The sequence below is a fragment of the Mustela nivalis genome (genome assembly GCF_964662115.1).
Source record: "Mustela nivalis genome assembly, contig: HAP1_SCAFFOLD_1943, whole genome shotgun sequence".
Taxonomy (NCBI): Eukaryota; Metazoa; Chordata; class Mammalia; order Carnivora; family Mustelidae; genus Mustela; species Mustela nivalis.
Genome location: NW_028134721.1, coordinates 61,049 through 87,569, shown reverse-complemented (window position 1 = coordinate 87,569; position 26,521 = coordinate 61,049). Strand labels below are relative to the sequence as shown.

Genomic DNA, 26,521 nt, shown 5'->3' with positions numbered 1-26,521 from the left:
GCTAGATTACATAAATACAACTTTGCATACAAATAAACAGGTTTAAGATGTTGTTGGGATAATCTACGAAGATTCCTGAAGGAAGTATGCAGGAATGTGAGAAGACAATTAGCTTTCATAAATTGTATTGAGCACCTACTGTGTGTCAGATGCTATTCCACACATTTCACATGACTCCCAATCTTCTCAACAGCACTTGAGGTTTTAAAGAAGAATTTAGGTTTTCAAGATAATGGGATGATCCCAAGAACATACAGTTCGGTATCCTGATTGTGGTATAGCAATCTACACATGATAAAATGACAGAGAATTATACACACACCATTCAAATGTCAAATCCCTGCTTTTGATATTGTACTAAACGTATGTAACAGGTAACTCTTGGAGAAACTGAGTAAATTGGGCCTTTCTGTTCCAACTTTGAGGAACACTGGTCAGGTATTTTATAGAAGTCCCTAAATTGAGTTTGTCCAGCTTTTTTTTTTTTTTTTTTTAAGATTTTGTTTATTTATTTGACACAGAGGGAGAGAGCACAAGCAGGGGGAGCGGCTAGCAGAGGGAGAAGCAGGAAGCCCAATGATGAGGGGCTTGATCCCAGGACCTTGGCATCCTGACCTGAGCCCAAGGCAGACGCTTAACTGGCTGAAGCTAGCCAGGTGTCCCACGCCCGTTTTTTTTGAGTTAGATAGGGATTATGATTTTTTTGGAGAGGCAGACCACAGAGGTCTGTACTGTGTTTACAAGTGTGAATCTAATAATATTTATTTTTTTATTTTTATTTTTAAAAATATTTTATTTATTCATTTGACAGAAAGCACAAGCTGGGTGAGGGGAGCGGCAGGCAGAGGGAGAGGGAGAATCGCCCAGCTGAGCAGGAAGCCCAATGTGGGGCTCCATCCCAGGACTCCAGGATCATGACCTGAGCCAAAGGCAGACGCTCATCCGACTGGGTCACCCAGGCACCCGTCATACTTATTTTCAAGTGAAAAGATTAAACATATGATTAGTAAATTTACTTGACTACAGTTCTTCCTGGCCCCACAACACCCCCACACATCTATTAGCAACTCACAGAAGTTGAGTTGTTGGTGACGTGGATGAAGACATTAAGCTAAATAATACAATTCCAGCACCTCCAATCTGGCACTTCTGTTCAACAAAAAGATCTGGGAATGGCGGCGTGCAGTAGGCACGGGGTACTGAGGTCGTTTGGTTTCTCCCAATCCAGACCAGAGGTTTTTCAGACTGCTTACTTGCAGACTAGGGCCGCACTCTGGGGTCTTCTCCCGCGCACCACCAGACAGCCGCACAGCTCCTACAGGAAAGCGTGCGGGCGCCGCCGGGACCGCCGCGGAGGACCTCGGCGCGGTCCCCCTGCCCAGGATCCCCGCCTAGCGGAAACACATGGAGCCCAACCCCCATCTCCAGGAGCCTGGGAGTGGGGCGGGGCCCAGGCAGCGGCCACTCCCCAGGCTCAGGGGAAAAAAAAAAACCCCACAAAAAACTGGGACATTGCGGACGAGAAGCTGGCTGGACCGGGGGCGCGTGGCACGCGCCTGCTCTCCCGCGCATGCTCCAGCCACCCGCTACCCGCCCCCTCCCCAGGTCCCGCCTCTTTCGCTCCTTCTCCCCCTCCCCCGCCAACCTCCCTCCGAGCTTGGCCCCTCCGGGCGCGCGGCCGACGTCCCGCGTGCGTGCCGGCGCCTGACTTCACTTCCGGCTAACGCGCTCCGCTTGCCCCCTGGCCCCGGATGGTGACTGGCGGCGGTGCTGCACCTCCCGGGACTGTCACTGAGCCGCTTCCCAGTGTGATTGTGCTGAGCGCAGGCCGGAAGATGGCGGCTGCGGCTGCGGCGGCCTCGGGCCCGGGCTGCTCCTCGGCGGCGGGGGCGGGAGCGGCCGGGGTCTCGGAGTGGCTGGTGCTGCGAGACGGCTGCATGCGCTGCGACGCCGACGGGCTGCACAGCCTCTCCTACCACCCGGCGCTCAACGCCATCCTAGCCGTCACCAGTCGCGGGACCATCAAAGTCATCGACGGCACCTCGGGGGCCACCCTGCAGGCCTCGGCGCTCAGCGGTGAGTGTGCGGCACGCCGGGCGGGGGCCGGGCCCGCCGCGGGAGGAGCGCGGCCCGCGGGATGCCGGGGAAGGAAGCCGCCCAGCCCCGGGGCTCGGCCTCCGGTGGAGGGGAAGCGGCGTGACGGGAATGGGGTGGCGGAGGGCAGGGCTGGGGGCTCAGGCCTGCTTGTGAGCCGAGGCCCGGAAGCTGGTGGAGGAGGACCGTGAGGCTTGGCTTTTTCAGCGGCTGCAGCTGGGAAGAAAAGACTGGCGGGTCGGGGAGTGGTGGGAGTTGCCTTTCGGGCCTTGAGTGTCCGGTGTAGGTTGGTCCTCTGGGAGAGGTGAGGAGGCCTCGGAGCCCGGCACCTGAGAAGGGCAGGCCCCCGGGTCGGTTTTGGAGAAGGTGTCGCTGCTGCCTTCTGCTAGATCAGAGAGCGAACGGGTCGCCCGGTTGGTCCCGACGTGAGAGCCTGGTGGCCGGAGGCCAGTGTCGGAGCCGGCATCTAAGCCCTTCCCTCCGGTGGAGAGAAGCGGATCCTCGGCTGTTCGTACGATCCGCAGGTGCAAGGATGTACAGCGGGCTTCGCGCCGGGGGTGGGGGTGGGGTGCGCCTGGAGTGGGGGTGGGGAGGGAAGTAGGCGGGCCGGCTGCCTGAACTGTACGGTCGACGACTTCAGGACTCAGGCGGACGCCATGGAAGACTAGACCTTGTCCCTTAGCTCGGGGCTTCCAACTTCGACCCCCTAGTGATGAGAAGCTCCGAGTCTGCGGTGTATGAAATATAGATTCCTTTGGGATCGTGATGAGGTGAAACTTCAGGCCCTCCTTGTTCTACCACAGCGGGCCGAAAGTTAGGATTCGGAGGTATGTGTGAGTCTCGCCAGTGGAGGAGAGCACTTCTGGGTGGAGTAAACGTTGTTCCAGGGACGGGACCTTATGCATTAGGTGAACGCTGTGTGTACTGGAGTGGAGTGTTTTGGAATTAACTCTGGCTAAACTGTGTTTGGTGAGATGACATTTCATTTGCGGTTGAATGATGTATGGTTTAATTTAGAGGTTACAAATTGAGATAGAAAAGTTAGTATATGAGTGGCTTACACGCGTGCACAGAGGTGTGTATGCCTGCATTCAGCAGAGTAAATTAGTTATGTGGCTAAACAGTTCACTTAAGTTTTAAAAGACACAGATTTTAACATACACAAGTAACATACACAAATAAGTTCTTTGTTCTGGTTTGCTATGGAATAAGGCATGTAAGAGTTAATAGTAGTGTAGGGATAGAAGAATAAAATAAGAGATTTAACTTTTGTCAGTATGAGAGTTGTGAAAGAAATGGATTGTATATAGCTACAGACCATATCTAAGATACGTCTAAGGGAAAGTTTTGGATTGTAGCCTTGTAAGTTTTCTTTTCTTGGCTTAAGGTAAAGGACAGGAGGGGTGTCCCAGATGTAACTATGAGTAGTAACTGCATTTTGGACATAACAACTTGTCTCTATGTATGAGTGGGAGATACTAAGTAGTAATTGGATATCTTTCTTCTTAAACTCACTTAAAATATTTCAGCTACAGAAAGGTATAAAGAATAAGGTGAACAACCATGTATTCCTGATTCTGTTAATGAAATAAAACATTAGAAAGTTGAGCCTCCTCTCTGTCTCTTGGATTGTATTCCTCCAATCCTCCTTCCCCCATGAGCATTCTCCTTAATTTGGTTTTATTGTTTTCACACGTTTTTATGTTTTTTAGCATATGCTTGTATCTTTAAACAATATCTAATACTGTCTTTCATGATTGTAAACTTCGACTAATTGGTGTTATAATATATGTATTTGAATTTTTTATAAAAAGCCATATTAATGGAAGGTTTACAATGCTTTTGATAGAAAGGAGTCTGATGGGGAGTTTTTATGCTTGGAGCCTATGTTTGAGAAAAATAATGTGTGTGAGCGTTTGTAATAAATGGTTGAGGAAATTGGCATGTATGAATGTGTCTGTTATGAAAGGGGAGAAAATAGTCACTCTAGTGGTAGATTCCTAAAGGGGAGGGTTTGAGGATTTTAACACAAGATTAAAGGTACATGCATAGAACATCATTGATTTGGGTAACTTAGCTGGCATATGATGGGGAATTTGTTAATTAGAAAAGTGTGGGTTTGGATATAGTCGCAGATGCCCACACATTGAAGTTTGAGTATGTGATTTGAAATATGTGGAAGAGTCTATGGTAAACAAAAGGATTACAGGAAAGGTTTGAAAGTAACAGTGGACAAAATCTGTGATGTTTTCATTTATGAGAATTGCAGTTAATGATGATAATTACCAGAGGTTGTATAGAGTCTTATGTATGTCATCTATTTTGGTGATTGGGGAGCAAATGCTGCTTTTTTTTTTTTTTTTTTTGTCTTGCCTGTTATATGTATGTATTTTACATACTTATTTAGGAGGTTTGCTTTTAATGATTAATAGAGGGTGACCGTCCTATAAATAGAATGAGGAGAAGGTGCCAGTAGTGACCATGGTCCTAAGATGACCCCTCTTTCCAGTTAAGGGGCAAGGAGCTACTTTGTTTTTTATCCTAGAAGAAAGACATCTTTGTGTGAGGGGAAAAAGAATGATGGAGTTTTATTGGGTGATAGGTGTCTTCTGAATGAGTTAGATTGTAGGATTATGGGTAGCTTCCTAGAGTAGATTGAAAACTGAAGGATGGGAAGCAGGACGTATGTATGTCTTCAGTTGGGTAGCAGAGGTGGTGAATTTTTGACTGTGTCTTCTAGCATATATCTGTATCTGATACGCAGTGTTTGTAAATACACTTTCGTTAGATTAAGAGCCATCGGTATAACAGAGGTTAGGCAAGTTGCTCCTTTTTAGCATTTAAGAGTTAAGAATTTAGCGTTCCTAGGCTGATTCCTTGGCCTGGCATTCTTTGACTTCTACCAATCTCTCTAGTCTTGTCTCCCTATTTAGTTTTGTGAACTGGTTCATTTCATTTCCTTTCCTAACTGGGTAGTTTTGTTCTTTCTTGGAATGCGCCAGTCCCCTCCAGGCATATCTAAGCCATTTTTTAGGTCCTAGAGCAAATCTTAACTTCCTGATTTTATTTGTCTGAAGCGATCCACTGAACACCTACGCACATGTTGTCCTTTTAATGTCTATTTTAGTAATTTGGCAACTTACTGTTTGTGGTATGTTTTCTGTCTTGGACTATTTAAATTCCATTTAGCTTTTTGTGAATATAGGATGTCCATTTAACTATATTTAAAACTCCTTGTGGGAAGGAACCTGTCCTCTTGTTTATATCCCCTCCTCAGGATGCCCAGTGCAAAATACTAATAAATACTTTTCAGTTGTGTATAGAGGCTAATGAGTATGTTAAATGGGTGCTTCCTTACATACCAACTGCTAAATAAACACCTTTTTCCCTCTTTTCTTTTCTTAAATAGATTTTGTTTTTTAGAGCAGTTCATGGTAAAATTAACCAGAATGTCTAGAGTTCCTAGATACCTCCAGTTCCCTCTGTACACACAACCTCCCTTCACTATCAGTGTGTTTGTTATAATCAGTGAACTTGCATTAACACATCATTATCACCCAGGTCTGTAGTTGACATTAGTGTTCACTTTTGGTGTACATTCTGTGGGTTGTGAAAAATGGATATATCATACAGAATATTTTCACTTTCAGGGGTGCCTGGGTGGCTCAGTGGGTTAAGCCTCTGCCTTAGGCTCAGGTCATGATCTCAGGGTCCTGGAATCCAGCCCTGCATCTGGCTTTCTGCTCTGTAGGGAGCCTGCTTCCCTCCAGGACACCCCCGCCCCCACCTCTCTGCCTACTTGTGATCTCTGTCTGTTAAATAAATAAATAAAATCTTACAAAAAAAAAAAAAAGAATAGTTTCACTTTCATAAAAATCCTCTCTGTTCTGCCCATTGACCTGTCTCTCTCTCTTGCCCTTGCCACTCCCTGATTTTTTCACTGTATAGTTCTGCCTTTTCTGGAATGTTACATGGTTGGAATTATACAGTAGCCTTTTCAGTTTGGCTTCTTTCAGTTAAGAATATGCATTTAAGTTCTCCCATGTCTTTTCATGGTTTGGTAGCCCATTTGCTTTTTAGCTTTGGATGATATTCCATTGTCTGGATGGACCGCAATTCATTTACCCATTCACCTACTGAAGGACATCTTGGTTGCTTCCAGGTTGCGGCAGTTATGAATAAAGTTGCTATAAGTATTTGTGTGCAGGGTTTTTTGTGGACTTGGGTTTTTAGTTCATTTGGGTAAGTAGCAAGGAGCATGAATATCAGATTGAGTGTTAGGATTATGTTAGTTTTGCAAGAAACTGCCAAACTGTTTCCAGAGCCGCTGTGCTGTTTTGTTTTCCCAGTGCTAGTGAATGGGAGTTCCTGTGGCTCCACATCCTTCTCAGCATTTGCTATTTTTCCGTTTTGGATTGTGGCCATTCCTTTTTCTTCTATAAAGTATTTTTATTTATTTATTTTTGAGAGAAAGTGAGACCAAGCATGGGGGGGCGGGCAGAGAGACAAATGGGTTCCCCAATGAACTCAGTCCCAGGACCCAGAGATCACTACCTGAGCTGAAGGCAGACACTTAACCGACTGAGCCACCCAGGCGCCCTGGATTGTGGCCATTCTAATAATAGGTGTGTAGTGGTATTTCATTGTTTTAATTTGCAGTTCCCTGATGACATAGGATGCTGAACATCTTTTCACAGGCTAATTTGTGTACTTGGGATTTTGAAAATCAAAATAGCTCTCTCCATACACCACTTGACCATATTGTTTGTATTACTAGGCTTGTTCCTCTCTTTAGCTATAGTTTGTTCCTGCAATTTAGCGTAAAGGAAGGAGCCTGGTTGTGGAGACTGTTGGCTTAGGTTAAGATCCCAATTTCTGCTTTCCCTCACCTCCCAGTTTAACTGCGTAACCTTGACTAAATTACTTAACATTTCTGTTCCAGTTACCCCATTTGCAAAAGGGGGATATAATTGTCCTAATTATTAGGAGTGTTAGTACACGGAAAGTTCTTTGAACAGAACGTGTGTTTACTGTTCAAAAATACTTCTTCTATTTACTTGTAAATCTTTGTAAATACTCTTTTTTCTTTTTTATTTAAACCTTTTTGATATTCTGTGTTAAATCTTTTGAACTTCACTCTAAATTTGAACTTAGGAATTTTTCCTATTTACCACCTTTTACCATCCAGCAAAATCCATCTAGTTTTTGCTTTGATGTAAGAGTAAGGTAATGCTAATTTCTTCAGTTTTTCTTTCCCTCCACCCTCCCTCCCTTATTTTCTTTCCCTTCCTCTCCCTCCCCTCTTTTTAATTTGAGCAATCTCTATACCCAACATGGGGCTTGAACTTATGGCTTTGAGATCAAGAGTCAGATGCTTTATTGACTGAGCCAGCCAGGCGTACCTACTCAATATTTTCTTATTTAATTACTGGTGGTGTTTTTCTCTTGATTTCTAAAATAGTGCCTTCCTCCTCTAATAGTACATTTTGTATTGTTTGCTTTTTTAATAAACTTTTTTGAGGGCACATAGAAAGAGAATGGGTGTTTATATTTTAGGTATTCCTGAATTTTGACTTTTAGCTCACTTACTAACTCAGTCTCTAAACTTCCTGAACTTTCAGCTTTTTCTTTTGTAAATTAAGATTAAGATGAACATTTAATAGAATGGTTGTATAGATTAAGTGGTAAACATGTTTAAAGTGCCTAATGCTGCTTGGCATATGTACACAGTGAATGTTAATTCTCCTAAGGCTCATGGGTACTTGCTATTACCATGCTTCTCACTATTACTTTAAAAAATGGTCACTGACTTAGTGTTTATATACAGAGGACAGAAAGATATCATTGAAGTGCACATGGAAATTTAAATGCTGGTGACGAATATTATCTCTATTTGGAAGAATGTCTTTCAGTGTATTAGTGTGGCTTAATATCAGAATGAAGTTAAGACTATTGTATTACTAGTTCTGTGTGCACACGGATTGTTCATACACTGTCTGTAAATAAGTAACTGAAGATGAATGTGTGTGGGTAGTAATCAGTAGATGTTGTACCGTATGTGTACATCGTGTCTACAGTTTCTGAAGTGGGCTCCAGATTTCTGTCACCTGGAGGAAACTCCAAAACTGCGCAGTTTTTAATTTTTTCATATTTATTTATTTATTTATTTATTTTTAAAGATTTTATTTATTTATTTGTCAGAGACAGAGGGAGAGAGAGCAAGTGAGCGCAGGCAGACAGAGAGGCAGGCAGAGGCAGAGGGAGAAGCAGGCTCCCTGCCAAGCAAGGATCCCCATGCGGGACTCCATCCCAGGACCCTGAGATCATGACCTGAGCCGAAGGCAGCTGCTTAACCAACTGAGCCACCCAGGCGTCCCTTTATTTTTATTTTTTAAAGATTTTATTTATTTATTTGAGAGACAGAGATTACAAGTAGGCAGAGAGGCAGGCAGAGAGAGAGGGGGAAGCAGGCTCCCTGCCGAGCAGAGAGCCCGATGCAGGGCTCAATCCCAGAGCCCTGGGATCATGACCTGAGCCAAAGGCAGAGGCTTTAACCCACTGAGTCACCCAGGTGCCCCTGCTCAGTGTTTTTAGACAAATAATCTAGTTTCAGATTTCTTTGTGAATATTTCCCTTTGACATTGACTTTGATTAGATATGAGAAATTTGCATGATGGTCATAAGTGAGAAAAAGATCACTGTACTCTACTCCAGTTGTGGTGGAGTTCAGATTGGGAGAATTTTTACATATTTATTTTTTGTTTGTTTTGAGCTTCTTGTTCAGACTTAAAGCCCAGAGCTGCCTGCTCTAAGAAGTCTTGGAGCATAGAAGACTAGTTAGGTTACCCTGTGTATTTCTCAAATATTTTTTGGGATCAAATTCATACTTATTATCACTTTGTTAGAGGTAGAAAATATTTTTTTTTTACTATTTCCTAAATTAAGCTTGCACTAATTTGGATAAAATATAAAACCTTTCTGTAGGTCTGTTTTGGAAATTGTAAATGATTCATACAACTTCCTATTTCCTGACTTACCTTGGGAAGATAAACCTTTCTAGTCTCTTTCTAGTTATTTTATGAAATATAATGAACACAATATAGAGTTGGGATTTTAGTAGCCCTAGAAGATAGTTGTCTCCTGAATGCATCCGAGTTCTTTTTTTTTCTTTTTTTAAGATTTTGTTTTATTTATTTGACAGATCACAAGTAGGCAGAGAAGCAGGCAGAGAGATGGGGAAGCAGGCTCCCCGCTGAGCAGAGCGCCAGGACCCTGGGATCATGACCCAACCCCAAGGCAAAGGCTTTAACCCACTGAGTCACTCAGGCGCCACCCCCCCTTTTATTTTGAAAGATTTTACTTATTTATTTGACAGAGCAAGCGAGCGCGTGCCTATACCCACAAGCAGGGGAGTGGCCGAGGGTGAGGAAGAAGCAGGCTCCAGGGAGCCTGATGTGGGGCTCTATCCCAGGACCCTGGGATCATGACCTGAGCTAAAGGCAGTTGCTTAATGGACTGAGCCACCCATGCGTGTCTGCATCTGAGTTTTTTATAAAAACTTAATTGGGCAAATCTCTTTGTGGGCTCAGTACAAACTTTATGTTACAGTTGACTGACTTTAAAGTAATGCTACGTGATGACCTGCCTTATGTCAAAGATTTGCTGTTTTATTTTATTTATTTTTTTAAGATTTATTTTATTATTTTATTTTTTTTTTAAAGATTTTATTTATTTATTTGACAGACAGAGATCACAAGTGGTAGAGAGGCAGGCAGAGAGAGAGGAGGAAGCAGGCTCCCCGCTGAGCAGAGAGTCTGATGCGGGACTCGATCCCAGGACCCTGGGATCATGACCTGAGCCAAAGGCAGAGGCTTTAACCCACTGAGCCACCCAGGCACCCCAAGATTTTATTTTTTAAAATATATTTTTATTTATTTGAAGGGGGGGCAAAAAGAAAGGGAGAGAGAGTTTATTTATTTATTTGACTGAGGGAGATAGACAGTGAGAGCAGGGGAAGCCTAGCTCCCCGCCAAGCAGGGAGCCCGATGTGGGGCTCGATCCTAGGACCTGGGGATCATGACCTGAGCTGAAGGCAGATGCCTAATGACTGTTCACCCAGGTGCCCCTGGGGAGAGAGTCTTAAACAGACTGTACGGGGAGCATGGAGCCTGGCTCTGTCGCATGACCCTGAGATCACAACCCGAGCTGAAACCAAGAGTCGAACTCTTAACCCAGGCGCCCCTTAAGATTTTATAATTAAGTAATCTCTGTACCCAGTGTGAGGCTTGAACTCAAAAACCTGAGACCAGGAGTTGCATTCTCTACCAACTGATCCAGCCAGGTGCCCCAGTCTGCTGTTTTTTTTTTAAAAGATTTTATTTGTTTATTTGACAGAGATTACAAGTAGAGAGGCAGGCAGAGAGAGAGAGAGAGAGAAGCAGGCTTCCTGCCGAGCAGAGAGCCGGATGTAGGACTCGATCCCTGGACCCTGGGATCATGACCCGAGCCGAAGGCAGCGGCTTAACCCACTGAGCCACCCAGACGCCCCTCAGTTTGCTGTTTTATTAACAAAACATTTTCCCCACAGTTAATTAGAGCGAATTTATATTAAAATTAAAAAAATATTTTGATCCGTTTTTAGAGCAAGAAAAATTGATCCAAATTTTTTTAATGTTTATCTCGGATCTTTTCCTAACTATTATCTGTTCAAGGATGATTTTTCTCTAACAATAATTTGTCTAAGTCTTTTAGTAGCTATAGATTTGCTGAGGGTCTCTATAAGATATCAGCTTCTGGATCCAAACAGTTTGGGATTAAACCTTGGTTCTGTTTGATCTTGAAGTTCATCCCATAAAATGAGAATAGTAATAGTGTCTACCCCAGAAAGTGGTTGTATATATATATATATATATATATACATATATATATGTATATATACACATATATATACATATATGTATATATACACATACACACACGCTCAAAATATTTTTTATTGTGTTTTCATTCTTTTGGTAGCAGTGGCTATTTAAATACTGCAGACATTTTTGTTGCAGATGTGTGGTTGAAGTGGCAGTATTCTTACAGTTTTCCGTGTATATGGAAATGTGACTGAAATATAATGGACATAATTATAATAATTTTTGTATTTCAGGAGAAATATAGACTATGTAAGTTAATTGATTTTGGACTTGAAATTGTGAAGAACTAGTTGTTTTTTTTTTTTTTAAGATTTTTTAAAATTTATTTTACAGAGAGAGATCATAAGTAGGCAGAGAGGCAGGCAGAGAGAGAGGAGGAAGCAGGACTCGGGGCTGGATCCCAGGACCCCGAGATCATGACCTGAGCCGAAGGCAGCGGCTTAACCCACTGAGCCACCCAGGTGCCCCTGTTTTTTGTTTTTGTTTTTTTTTAAGATTTTATTTATTTGACAGAGAGAGATCACAAGTAGGCAGAGAAGCAAGCAGAGAGAGAGAGAGAGAGAGAGAGAGAGAGGAGGAAGCAGGCTCCTACTGAGCAGAGGGCCCGATGCGCGACTCGATCCCAGAACCCTGAGATCATGACCTGAGCTGAAAGCAGAGGCTTAACCCACTGAGCCACCCAGGCGCCCCGAGCTAGTTGATTTATATTTATTTATACATTTATTGAACATATGCTAGACACGGGGGCACAAAAGAATCAAGGCAACAGGGACTCCTGGGTGGCTCAGTGGTTTAAGCCTCTGCCTTCAGCTCAGGTCATGATCTCAGGGTCCTGGGATTGAGCCCCACATCGGGCTCTCTGCTCAGCGGGGACCCTGCTTCCCCCTCTCTCTCTGCCTGCCTCTCTGCCTACTTGTGATCTCTCTCTATCAAATAAATAAATAAAAATCTTAAAAAAAAAAAGAATCAAGGCAACATTTTGGCCTTTGAATGCATGCTTGGTGATGTGTTTAGGTAAATCTTTTTTTTTTTTTTTTTAAGATTTTATTTATTAATTTGATAGAAAGAGGCACAGTGAGAGAGGGAGCACAAGCAGGGGGTTGTGGGAGAGGGAGTAGCAGGCTTCCCACCAAGCAGGGAGCCCAGTGCAGGGCTCAATCCCAGGACCCTGGGATCATGACCTGAGCCAAAGGCAGCTGATTAATGGCTGCCCTTAGGTAAATCATTTTAGTGTAATGTTATAAGTACTATAACATAGATATGCAGAGTGCTGTGTGAGTACACAGGAGGTAGTTTCTTCAACCTGAGGGAAGTAGAGAAGACTTCTCAAAGGAGGTTGTTTTTATGATTCATTTTGAAAGATGAGATGGTGGGAGGGAACATTTTAGGGATCATCATTTTAAGTTAGGGTACTTGCTTGTGTGGAGACATTGTGGTCTTTTTTTTTTTTTAAGATTTTATTTATTTATTTGGCAGATCACAAGTAGGCAGAGAGGCAGGCAGAGAGAGAGGAAGGGAAGCAGGCTCCCCACTGAGCAGAGAGCCCGATGTGGGGCTCGATCCCAGGACCCTGAGATCATGACCTGAGCCGAAGGCAGTGGCTTTAACCCACTGAGCCACCCAGGTGCCCCGACATTGTGGTCTTTAAAAACATGGCAAATTCAAGGAACAGAGAGAAGTTTTCGAAGGAAACCAGTTGGGAGTTTAGGATGTGTGAGGGTATGGTTAAAGTTGAAGCTGAGAGATAGGCAAAGACAAGATCATAATACATTTTGTTAAGAAATCTGACTTGAGGGGTGCCTGGGTGGCTCAGTTGCTTTAAGTATCTGTCTTCACCTCAGGTCATGAATACAGGGTCCTGGGATCAAGCCCTGCATCAGGCTCCCTGCTCAGTGGGAGGTCTGCTTCTCCCTCTGCCTCTCCCCTCTGCTTGTGCACGTGCTCTCTCTTTCTCTCAAAAAATAAAATAAATTCTTAGGAAAAAAAAAAGAAATTTGACGTGATGTCAGTGGTAGGGAGCCATTGTAGGTTATTTCATAATCAAATTTGTTTTTAGAGAGGTTTGAAACTAATGCCCAGGTATGAGACATGATGAGAGCTCTGTGTAAGTTAGTTTGAAAGGTAGGAACCATAATTTTTGGCAATTGTGGGGATGAGAGAGATGGATAGGTGAAGAGTACTCATGTTTGGGTTCCTACTTTGGGTAACTGGATGAACGGTATTTATTAACTGAAGTAAGACAAGAAGATGTGGTAAGTAGTTTTTGTTGGAGGATTTTGGGAGCAAGAGGGAGATAGTGACATTGGTTGTGTTAATTTTGCAGTTCTTGAATGTCATCCAACTAGAGATGTCCAGAAGGTTTTGGGCATTCAGAGTTGAAGCTTCAGGATTTGGGAACACAGATTGGGAAGACATTGGCAATTAAAGAGAAAGCTGAGCCTGGTGGTTAAGGATGTTGGTTCTGGAGCCAGACTGCATTTCAGTCCATGATTCAGCACTTACTATCTGTGCCCTTAGGCAAGATGCTTAACCTCTCTGCACACCTAACTCATTGGGTTATTGGAAAGATTAAATAAACTGATACATGTAGATACTGCTTGTCCACCATAAGCATGCTAGTGCTTAATACTTTTGTATTGTTGTTTTTAATTATGTAGTTAATTCAACAAGTATTTTTCTGCCATATGGGGATAATAAGATGAATTTAAAATCCTCCCTGCCTCTCAATTTGGAAAGCTTCTAGAGGAGGTGACACCTCGGCTCTTGAAAGAAAAAGAGTTAGCCAGGTAGAGGAAACAGCACAAGTAAGAGGCGGGAAGCAGGTGGTGTTTGTTATAAGCACATTGGTATTAGGGTGCAGAGCACAAGGGTGGGAGTGATGAAATAGCCTGAGGATCTTGGATTGGTCCCTTTGACCTGTAGCTACCATAATTTTCAGTGTGAGAACTCCTAGTTTAAGGTAAAAAATTTAGTGGTCTGTTATTAGAGGAGCTATGTTTTTAGCGTTGGTTGAAAAAAATACTGCGAGGGCGCCTGGTTAAGCGACTGCCTTCAGCTCAGGGCATGATCCCGGAGTCCTGGGATCGAGTCCCGCATCAGGCTCTCTGCTCCATGGGGAGTCTGCTTCTTCCTCTGACCTTCTCCCCTCTCATGCTCTCTCTCACTGTCTCTCTCTCAAATAAAAAAATAAAATCTTTAAAAAAAAAAAAGAAGAAATACTGCAAAAGGCTACTACTTTGAAATAATTTTTATTTTAGACTTATTACTATGTAATTTGAAACACAGGGGTGCCCAGGTGCCTGGGTGGCTCAGTTGGTTGAGCGTCTGACTCTTGGTTTCAGCTCAGGTCATGATCTCCTGGGTTGTGAGGTGGAGCCCCATGGCAGGCTCCCTGCTGAGCAGGGATTTGTGCTTGAAAATTCTCTCCCTCTGCCACTTTCCGCCCTCCCTGCACGCCTACATGCGATCTCTCACTCTCTCTCTAAAATAAATAAATAACATCTTTGAAAAACCCACTACAGCATAGGTACTTTGGCCTTTCCTCCCTGCTGGTTTAGCTTTGAGATTTTCCCAGGGCGTATTGGTCTGTTAAGGCTCTTCTGTCTGGCCTCTAACTTCAAAAAACTTTTTTATTTTTTCTCCTAACTTGTTCTTTTTGTCTCTGTGGGTTTGTTTAATGCCCTCTTTATTATCTTTTTAGTGAGACTTGGGAGGAAGCAGAAGTAAATGTGCACCCATTATAACCTTGTTGTTTAACTGGCAATTTGTACTGGTAACCATACTTAAGTTGTTAAAATTTGGTACTTTGTCTTTAACAGCAGTTGGCTGTAACTACAGATAGACTATAAACAGCAATAAATTGCTGTAATATAGTTTGTAAGAACAGCAGAATAGGCAGGAAGTACCTTTTTTTTTAAAGCTTTCATTTATTTATATGACAGACAGAGATCACAAGTAGGCAGAGAGGCAGGCAGAGAGAGAGGAGGAAGCAGGCTCCCTGCTGAGCAGAGAGTCCAATGTGGGGCTTGATCCCAGGACCCTGGGATCATGACCTGATCCTAAGGCAGAGGCCTTAATCCACTGAGCTATGCAGGTGCCCCAGGAGGTATCTTTCTGATATGTGCATTATACTGCCCATGGCCTTATGCCTTTGACAAGATAACTTCTGAGAGTTTCCATCTTTAAAATGGGCTGGTAATTCCTTTTTTTTTTTTTAAATTATTTTCATTTACTTATTTATTTCATATATATATATATATATATATATATATATATATATTTTTTTTTTTTTTTTTTTTTGGTAAAGTAGGCTCCATATCCAGAGAGGGTTTGAACTCACAGCCCTGAGATGATCAAGAGATGAATGTTTGGGCCTCCTGGGTTACTCAGTTGGTTAAGTGTCTGCCCTCTGCTTAGGTCAGGATCCCTGGGTCCTGGGATCAAGCCCGGAGTCAGGCTGCCTGCTCAGTGGGGAGTCAGCTTCTCCTTTTCCCTCTGTCCCTTCCCTCTGCTTGTGCTCACTTGCTTTCTGTCAAGTAAATAAATAAAATAGTAAAAAAAAGTAAATAAATAAAAGATGAACTCCTTGGTTATAAAAAAGGAGATAATAGAGGTATATATACTTTATAGAATAAAAAAGGAGATAATAGAGGTATATATACTTCATAGAATAAAGTAATTGCTATATAAAATAGCTTGTGACAAGAGCAGTGCTTCTAAAAGGAGTAATTGTGGTCTCATTTGCGTGTTTAAATTAGGGATGTATTTTAGGAGAGATATTAAGGCTTATTCTTTTTTTCTTTTTTTAAGATTTTATTTATTTATTTGATAGAGGGAGATACAGCGTGAGAGGGAACACACACAGGAGGGGTGGGAGAGGGAGAGGCAGGCTTCCCACAGCAGGGGGTCCTATGTGGGGCTCAATCCCAGGACCCTGGGATCATAATCTGAGCTGAAGGCAGACACTTAACAACTGAGCCACCCAGACGCCCCATTAATGCCTACTCTTTAGGGGAAATGATAGAAGTATTAGAACGGGGCAGATAGGAATGTTTTCTTTGAGATTTATTGTGGGTGCCAAGAATTTAAATTATGATTTAAGTTCATGATTTGTTTCTGTACTTTGATTTATGGAGTGGGAGAGAAGTAAGACTGGGGCGATGCATGGGGCGGTGTGTCCTCAGCCTTGGTTGCTCATTAGGATCATCAGGGGAACTTCAAAAAAATATTCTGCTTGGGTCCCAGTATTTCCCCCCCCCCCAGATTTTATTTATTTATTTATTTGAGAGAGAGACCATCCATGTATATTTAGGGAAGGAGGAAGAGCAGAGGTAGAGGGAGAGAGAATCTGAAGCAGACTGCGCCCAGAGCAAGGTACCCCACATGGGGCTCTGTCTCACGACCCCAGGGTTATGACCTGAGCCCAAATCAAGAGTCAGATGCTTAACTGACAGCCACCCAGGCACACCTTGGGTCCCAGAATTCTGACGTAAGTGGTCTGGAGTGGAGCCCAGACAGACTTTTTTTTTTTTAACAGAATGACAGGTTATTCTAATGTACTTCTAGGTTTAGAGGTTCAAACTTCCTGAGTAAGTTTGTTTGATAAGCCTGGGATTACACTAGAGGCAGGTTTCATTTGAATTGAATAGTATTCTATTTAGCCTTAATTTTAAGGGTAAGAGGAACCTCCCAGGTTAGTTTGTCTGCTACTGAAATCTACCTCATTGTGTTTTAAATTGTATTAAATGACCATATATATTCTTGTAAACAGCAGGGATATATCAAGGACCAAATTTCTCCTGCTTTCTATTTTGTACTTCTCTGCTGTAATTCAGTTTTGTTTGATTTTTGAACCAGCTAAGTGCTTTGGTACTTATTTACCAGAATACCACTATAGCCAAGGACAGTGATCTCATACCAAGGGCAGGAGTAAGGTAGGGAAAAATGGGGTTGTGAAGGGTAGAGATGGCTGGGTTCTCTGTACCAGATCAACTAGTTTCATGCCTGAACTGTCTTTGTTTACAATTTGTTTGTGTTAACAAACAAAACTGTGAGACTGTAGTATTTTACCACGTAGTTTAGTTTTAATATATTAAAAAGTTCTTCAAAATCATAGAAAAGGATTCATTTATTTAGAAACATTTATTGTGTGTCAGGCGCTGTTGATAAACTAGTTAACAAAGTCCTGGCTTTGCAAGAACTCATGATTTGGTAGGAAGAGATGTAATTCGCACACACTGTACCAAGAGGTGAGAAATGCTGTAAGAAATTAGAGCTGGTATGAGATTGGAAATGGGCAAATTTGTGCTGTGATGTGGTCTGGGAGAGTCTCTCCAAAGTGGCCCTTGAGCAAAGATCCCAGTGAGGTGAGGAGGCAGCGGGAAGGTATCCAGGGAAGTTTCTGTTGGCCTGTTACTGTAGTATGTCAAAACAGCTAGACAGATTTTCATCATATTTGGATGGAATTTGACTTGGACTGATTTAAAATGTAGGCTAGCTTGTGACTGCTAGTCTGGATATATGTGCCTTCTATATTCAACAGAGAACAGTAGTTTCAAGTATGAGCTCCAAATAGAAATTCATAAGGTATATGCTGCATATTACAGGATTGTATAGATTTATAGCTGAGTTCCTTCTCATATGGACAACTTCATGTAGCAATAGGAATTTGTGTGTAGATGGTTAGGGATATCTTGAGCAATATCAGATAGCAAAAGTCGCTCCCAAATTTTACTTAATTATCTCCAGTTTAAAATCCTGAAGGAAAATGTAACTATTGCATCCCAAGGTGATTGGGAGATGTGACTGTGACAAATTGAGTAATATATGTTGAAATAGTCCCCAAAATTTCTTGCGGGGAATAGGTCCTTAAAGATTGATTCTCATCTGTGGAAACTTCAGAGAGGATTATGTTCTTAAAACTTTCTCCATTGATGTCATATACTTAAGATTATAGTTAAATAGGAGGTTTGGTGCAACTTGAGGAAAAGTGAATAGAGAGAATTGGAACTTGGAACTCTTTCTCTTTCTTTTTAACGATTTTATTTTTTAAGTGATCTTTACATCTGATGTGGGGCTTGAACTCACAACTGTGAGATCAAGAGCCACATGCTCCACTGACTGAGTCAGCCAGCCACCCTTGAACTTGGAATTCTTAATTCCAGTAAGTCTGTCTTCTGGAGACCCACTCTCATGCCTAGGCAGTTGTTGGGTTCTCTTACCTGGAATAATACTCTCACTGCATTGCATTTCATCCATTTGTTACCCTTTTTTCGTGGCATAGCACTTGAACTTTCCCAAACTTCTTTGCTTTGCACCGAGTTTAGTTTTATAGGAATACTCACTTTGGCTTTGAATAATAATACGTACTAACAACTTTTGTTAAGTGATTTTGTTTTTGGTTACTTAAATTATATTTTAAAAGCATTGTAAGAACACTAATTTTGTACCCTCTTTATAGACTTTGAATGATGTTTTTATATACTGTGTTTAATTAGTAGCGTGTTTTAAGCATTGAACTCTGATGTTATCTCTGTGGAAATAGAATTTTACAGTGTGTCCTATCAGTTTGCAAAGATGATGTAATTCAGATAATATTTTTGCAAGTTTTGTAGGGATGCACATAGATAATGCCTTGATCAAGAATTAACTATTTCTTGAAGTGGGTATTAGGATTAAATAATTTTTAAAAAGTTTCCTACCTTTGTGAATTTCTGTTTAAAAAGTGATTTACCTTATGGGACATATCGAATAGACTAAGGAATAGAGTAGTTACCTACGATTTTGTTACCTGGGGCAACAGTGTCTTTTTGCTTTTTTCTCTTGTTAAATATATTTTTAAAGAAAGTTCTTTAGAGGCACCTGGATGGCTCAGTTGTTAAACATCTGCCTTAAGCTCAGCTCATGATCCCAGGGTCCTGGGATCGACCCCCACATCAGGCTCCCTGCTCAGCAGGAAGCCTGCTTTTCCTTCTCCCACTACCCCTGCTTGTGTTTCCTCTCTCACTGTGTCAAGTAAATAAATAAAATAAAAATAAATATATGTGTATATATATACATACATATATGTATGTATGTATTTTTTTTAACTTTTTTAAGAGTTTATTTATTTGAGAGAGAAAGAGAGCTGGGTTCCATCCCAGGACCCTGAGATGATTACCTGAGCTGAAGGCAGAGGCTTTAACCCACTGAGCCACACAGGCGCCCCATTTTTTTTTTTTTTTAAATACCTAAACAGTATTTCATTGTATGGATGTGTCATCATTTGTTTAGTCAGTCACTCATTGAAGGACACTTGTATGTTTTCAGCTTGGTGATTATGGATAAAGCTACTATAAACATTTGAGTAAAGTTTTTTGTGTGAATGTAAGATTTTATGTCTCTAGGGTAAATACGTAGAAGTGGGATTACAGGACCATTTGGTAAGTGTATATTTAATCTTACAAGAAACTGTCAAACTAGGGTGCCTGTGGCTTAGTCTGTTAAGTGTTTGCCTTCAGCTCAGGTCATAATTCTGGGGTCTTGGGATCAAGCCCCTCCTAAGGCTTCCTGCTCAGTGGGGAGTCTGCTTCTCCCCTTCCTTCTGTTCCTCCCCCCTGCTCGTGTCTTTTCTCTCTCTCAAATAAGTTAATTAAAAAAAAAAAAATCTTAAACAAGAAACTGTCCAACCTAGCATGGCTGTGCCATTATGTATTTTCATTAAAAATAGATGAGTTCCACTTAATTCTGCATCCTTACAAGCATTTCTTACTTGTATATTGTTAAAAAGTCAATAGTACCCAAAGTGTTTTTAGATTCAGTGCAATCTCTGTCACAATTCCAGTGATGTTTTCTGCAGAAATAGAAAAACCCACCTAAAATTAATGTAGAATCTCAAGGGATTCTACAAAGCATTCTTTGAAGAAGAAGAACAGTGTTGGAGGACTCACATTTCAAAGCTTAATACAGTTTTACAGTAACCAAAACAGTGTGGTACTGGTATAGACTAATGTAATAGAGAGCACAGAAATAAGCCCTCACATACGTGACTAATGTAATAGAGAGCACAGAAATAAGCCCTCACATACGTGGTGAATGATTTTTGTAAGTAGGCCAACACCATTCAGTGGAGGAAAGGACAATCTTTTCAAGAAATTTTGCTGAGAAAACTTGGATATCCACTTTGCAAAAGAATGAAGTTGAACCCTTAAATGGAAGAGCTACAACTAGAAAGCTCTTAGAGGAAAACAAAGGGGGAAGCTTCGTGACGTTGTATTTGGCAGTGATTTTTTGGATATGACATCAAAAGCACAGGCAACCAAAGAAAAAATAGACAAATTGGACTTAATCAGAATGAAAACTTGTGCATTGAAAGACACTATCAATAGGTTAAAACAGCAAACCACAGAATATGAGAAAGTCACATATCTAGGTATATATAAAAAATTAATATCTCGACTGTATAGAGAACTTTAACATCTCAGCAACAAAAAAACAAACAACCCAATTAAAGAATGAGCAAAATACCTGAATAGATCTTTCTTCAGAGAAGAAATACAAATGGCCAAAAAGCACATGAAAAGATGGTCAACATCACTAATATTTTGGGAAATATAAATTAAAACCTAGTGTGATACCACTTCCCCCCCATTAGAGTGACTATCATTAAATATAATAATAAGTGTTGGCACGGATGTGGAAAATTGGAATCCTTGTATTGTATTCTCTTGGTGGATGTAAAATAGTGCGGGTGTTACGGAAAATGGTATGGTGTTTCCTCAAACAATTGAAATTAGTTTGGTAATTTTATGGTATCACAATTCCACATCTTGGTATATACCCCAAAGAATTGAAAGCAGGGCCTTGAAAAAATATTTGTACACTGTGTTTATAGCAGCATTATTCCCAGTAGTCAAAAGGAGAAATACCCAAGTGTCCATTGATGGATATATGGATAAACAAAATATGGTAAAAAGGAAGGACATTTTGACACTGCAACATGGAAGAACTGAAGACATAATGCTTATTGAAATAGGCCCATCACAAAAGGACAAATACTGTATGACTCCACTTATACGTGGTACTTAGAAGCAGTCAATTTCTAGAGATAGAAAGTAGAATAGTGATTCCTGGGCACTGGGGGTATGGAGATGGGAAGGAGGACTTAGTGCCTGATGATTATAAAGCTCAAGTTTTGCAAGTTTTGCACCATCCATTCTCTGGATGGATGGTGGTGATGGTTGCAGAACAGTGTGAATGTACTTAATGCCATTCAACTGTGCACTTAAAATAAGTTCTGTTATTTTCAAATAAATTTTATTTTTTTAAGAAGATTTTATTTAAGACAGAAAGGGAGCAAGAGGAGGGAGAGGGAGCACGAGTAGGGGGAAGGGCATAGGGAGAAGGAGAAGCAGACTCCCCACTGAGCAGGGAGCTCAACATGGTGCTCCATCCCACAACTCCACAATCATGACCTGAGCCAAAGGTAGACGCTTAACTGACTGAGCCACTCATTGTGGAGTCCAGGGTGGAGCCTGAACTCACAGCCCTGAGATCAGGACCTCAGCAGAGATCAAGAGTGAGAGGCTTCACCGATTGAGCCACCCTGGTGCCTCTCCTGCTGGGATTTTGATTGACATCTTTACTATATTGACTCTTCCAGTCCCTAACCATGGTTTCATTTAAGTCTTTGATTTCTTTAACACTTCTTTCATACTTTTCAGCATGCATATTCTGCATACTTTTGGTATATATCTAAGTATTTTATTAACGTTTTTAAAAAAGATTTTATTTATTTGACACAAAGAGAGAGCACAGGCAGGGGGAATGGCAGGCAGGAGAAGTAGGCTCCCTGCTGAGCAAGGAGCCCAATGCGTGGCTCAGTCCCAGGACTCTGGAATCATGACCTGAGCCAAAGGCAGATTCTTCACCGATGGAGCCACCCAAGCGCCCTTATTTTTATATTTTTAAGTCTATCATAAACTGGTTTTTGTAGATTTCAGCTTCAGATTTCTAGTATATTGAAGTACAGTTGACTGATTTTTTATGTATTGATTTTGTTTACTATAACCTTGCTAAACTCATTTATTAGCTCTAGGAGTTTTGTTTTTATTTTTAGATTTTTCTGTATAGGTTAATCATGTTGTCTGTGAACAGGGACAGTTTAATTTGTTCCTTTCTAATCTTCATGGCATTTAAATTCTTCTCATTTTTTATTGCAGCGGCTAGATTTTCCAATACGATACTGAATAGGAATGTTGAGAGTGTGTCCTTGGATTGTTCCTGATTTTAGGGGGAAAGTATTCAGTGTTTTACCATTAATTATGTTGATAGTGTTAGGATCTTTGTAGCTGTCCTTAATCAGGTTGAGCAAATTCCCTTTCATTTCTAATTTGCTGAGGTTTTTTTTTTTTTTTTTTTAAATCCTGAAAGGATATTATATTTTGCTGAATGCATCTGTTCATGTAGGTTTTCTTCTTTAAGCTATAATGTGTGGTAGCTTATATTGATTGATTCTTGAATATTGCACCAGTTCATTATTCCTGCTATAACTGTACTTGGTCCTGGCATGTTTTTCTTTTTGTATTTGCTAAATTCCATTTGCTTTTATTTTGTGGAAGGTGTTTGCATCGATATGCGTGAGGGATAATGGTATATAGATTTTTTTTGTGCTATCTTTTTCTAGACTTGGCTTCAGGTTTAATGCTGGTTTCATAAAATGAGTTTGAAAGTATTCCCACTTCTCTTTATTGGAGAAGAATTGTGTAGAATTGGTGTTACTTGTTACTTAAATGTATGATAAAATTCTACAATAAAGTCAGATAGGCCTAGAGGTTTCTTTGGAATATTTCAAACTATTAATTCAGTTTCCTCAATTCAGATTATCTGTTTCATACACAGGAAGTTTTGGTACTTTGTGGTTTCAAGCAATTGGTACATTTCACCTCTACCTTCAAATTTATATGTGTAGACTTGTACTTATTATTCCCCTGTTATCTTTTTAAGTTTGTATCATGTTTGTTTGTTTTGACAGTCTGAGTTTTCAGATTTATTTATGTTGGCCACCTAAGTTGTCATGTGCATAGTGTTGTTCATAGTGTTTTCTTATTTATTATCTTTTAATCTCTGCAGGATCTATAGTGTATTTTTTCTTTCTTGATGTTATTGGTAATTTGTGTCTTTTTTCTTTGCTAGCCTCGGCTAGAGATTTACTAGTTTTACAAATCTTTTCAAAGATCTCTTTTTTGCTTGTGTTGATTTTCTCTATTTTTATTTTTGTTTTCATTAATCCCTGCTCCTATCATTATTTTTATTTTGCTTGTTATTTATTTACTTTGCTTTTCTTCTTCTAGTTTTTTATTTATATTTTTTCTTAAGATTTTATTTACTTATTTGAGATAGCATGAGAAGAAGGGAGCCCAGTGCAGGACTCAGTCCTGGGACTCCAGGATCATGACCTGAGTTGAAGGCAGGCAGTTAGTGGCTTTAACCAACTGAGCCACACAGGTCTCCTTTTTCCTAGGTTTTTTTTTTTTTTTTTTTTAATAGAACACTTAGATTATTGATTTGAGACCTTCTTCCCCACCCCAGTATAAGAATTTAGTTCCTACATATTTCATTCTAAGTAGTGCTTTATTTGCATTTGACACATTGATATATTTTCATTTTCATTTTCATGCCAATTAAAAATATTTTCTGAATTATCTGAAACTTGTTTATTGACATGTGGATTATTTAGAGTATGTTGTTTATTTTCCAGGTATTTCCTCTTATATTTCTGTTATTGATTTCTACTTAAATACATTATGGTCAGAGAACATACTCCTAATTTGACTTCTTATATATTTGTTAAGGTCTGTTTTATGACCCAGGATATGGTCTATCTTGGTGAATATTCTATGTATACTTGAAAAGAATGTGTATTCTACTTCTGATAGGTGGAGTATTCTAAAAATCTTATTCACTGATGGTGGGGTTCAGTTTCTCTATATTGCTGGTGGTTTTTCTTTTTATCTACTGTTCTATTAGAGAGGAGTGTTGAAGTCTCCAGCTGTAATTTGGATGCCTATTTCTTCTCAGTTCCATTAATTTTTGCTGTATGTGATTTTTTTTATTTTTTATTTTTTTATTTTAAGAGTGGGGATGGGCAAAGGGAGAGGAAGAAACAGAGTCTTAAGTAGGCTTCAACATGTGGGGTTGATCTCTGGATCCTAAGATCATGACCTGAGCCGAAATCAGAGGGCTTACCCAACTGAGTCATCTAAGTTCCCAGCTGTGTGTGTTTTGAAGTTCTGTTAGGTGTATATTTTATATGTATTTAGGATTGCTTTTTCTTCTTTGTGAATTGGTCCTTTTATCATGTAATGACCTCATTTATCTCTGGTTATTTTCTTTGCTCTGATCTTTGTCTAATATAAATATAGCTACTTTAGCTTTTCTTTAATTAATGTTTGCCTGAAATATCTTTTTTTATCCTTTCATTTTTATACTTTCATTTATTTTTATTTTAAATTTTTATTTTAATTTTTAATAATTTTTAAAAAAGTTTATTTATTTATTTGACAGAGAAGAGAGAGAGACAGCCAGAGAGGAAACACAAGCAGGAGGAGTGGGAAAGGGAGAAGCAGGCTTCCTGCTGAGCAGCAAGCCCAGTGTGGGACTCAATCCCAGGACCCTGGAACCATGACCTGAGCTGGCAGCAGACACTGACTGAGCTACCCAGATGCCCCTATTTTTATTTTTAAAAGATTTTATTTATTTATTTTAGAGAGCTCATGTGCCTGTGGGCTCATGTGCCTGGGGAGACGCAGAGGGAGAGGAAGAGAGAATCTGAAGCAGACTCCACACTAAGTGGGAAGCCCTTCGTGGGGTTCAATCCCACCACCGTGAGATATGACCTGAGCGGACACCAAGAATCAGATGCTTAACTAACTGGGCCTCTGATTTCTCTGTGTGTGTGTGTGGCTTGAACTCATGGCCACAAGTGAGTTGTGAGTTGAGATCATGACCCAAGCTGAAATCAAAAGTTGGTTGCTGAGCCACCAGGTGCCCTGTGTTTTTTGTATTTTTTTTTTAAAATATTTTATTTATTTATTTGACAGACAGAGATCACAAGTAGGCAGAGAGGCAGGCAGAGAGAGAGAGAGGAAGGGAAGCAGACTCCCTGCTGAGCAGAGAGCCCGAAGCGGGGCTCAATCCCAGGACCCTGAGACCATGACCTGAGCCGAAGGCAGAGGCTTAACCCACTGAGCCACCCAGGCGCCCCTGTTTTTTGTATTTTTAAGTAATCTCTGCACCCGAGGTGGTGCTTGAACTTAAAATCCCGAGATCAAGCGTGACACTACCAAGTGAGCCAGTCAGGTGCTCCTTACCTTTATTCTCTCAGAAAGGTAAAAGTTTCTTACAGATATCATAGAATTGGATTGTATATGTGTTTTTCAATTCATTGTGACAATTGGTATTTTAATATATATGTATAGGCTGTTTATATTTAATGTAATTGATATTTTAAATTAAATATTCTGTTTTATTAATTACTTCCTCCCTTTTCCTTTATTTCTTCTCTTTGATTTTTTTTTTTAAGATTTTATTTATTTATTTGACAGAGAGGACACAAGCAGGGGGAGAAGCAGAGGGAGAGGGAGAAGCAGGCTCTTCACTGAGCAGGGAGCCTGATGAGGGACTTGATCCCAGGACCCTGGGATCATGACTTGAGCTGAAGGCAGATGCTTGAATGAGCCACCCAGGTGCCCCTGATTTTTTTTTTCTTTTTTTAAAAATAGAGTCTTCCCAAGGTGCATGGGCTTGAACTCACAAGCCTTTGATAAAGAGTCATGTGCTCCCCTGACTGACCCCCCCAGGTGTCCCTCATTATTTGATATTTTTAATTATTTTAATTTTTTATTTTTTTACTGTAATTATGTGTATATGTTTTTTGTAGTTACTTGAGGGACTGCAATATATATGCTTTTCACAGTGTATTTAGAATCAGTACTTTACCACTTTAAAGGGAATGTAGGAACCTTTTTACTATATCTTGCTCTCCCCTCTTTTAAAAATTAGTTTACTTGTATATTACATCTACATACATTAGAAACCTTCTCAGACAATGTAATAAGTTTTGCTTTCAGTTGTCAAATATATTTTAAAAGAACTGAGGCTAAGAATCATTGGTTATATTCACTATATCTATTGGTCTTCCCTTATTTCTCATACTCTTAAGTTTTCTGAAATGATTTTTCTTGTATTTGATGAACTTCTTTTGCAGTTCTTTTTGAGTAGCTTTGCTGGTAAAATTTCTTTCTAATATTCCTTCATCCAAGAATATATTTCACCTTTCTTTCTTTCTTTCTTTTTTTTAAGATTTTATTTATTTATTTGACAGAGATCACAAGTAGGCAGAGAGGCAGGCAGAGAGAGACGAGGAAACAGGCTTTCTGTCAAGCAGAGAGCCCTATGCGGGGCTTGATCTCAGGACCCTGGGATCATGACCAGAGCCAAAGTCAGAGGCTTTAACCCATTAAGCCACC

General features: G+C 40.6%; 1 protein-coding gene across 3 annotated transcripts in view; it reads left to right on the top strand.

Annotated features, from left to right (window-relative positions):
• Window positions 1-1,506: 1,506 nt before the first annotated feature.
• The window catches only part of LOC309858152 (dual E2 ubiquitin-conjugating enzyme/E3 ubiquitin-protein ligase BIRC6-like), an 85,525-nt gene continuing 60,510 nt past the window's right edge, over window positions 1,507-26,521 (top strand). For 2 of the 3 annotated variants that reach the window (XM_082750846.1, XM_082750844.1), the window contains exon 1: window positions 1,680-2,076. In XM_082750846.1, coding sequence (XP_082606972.1) covers window positions 1,752-2,076 — 325 coding nt within the window. In that variant the 5' untranslated portion in view covers window positions 1,680-1,751. Of the gene's footprint in view, window positions 2,077-26,521 lie in introns of all 3 variants that reach the window. The other variant, XM_082750845.1, reaches the window with a different exon arrangement.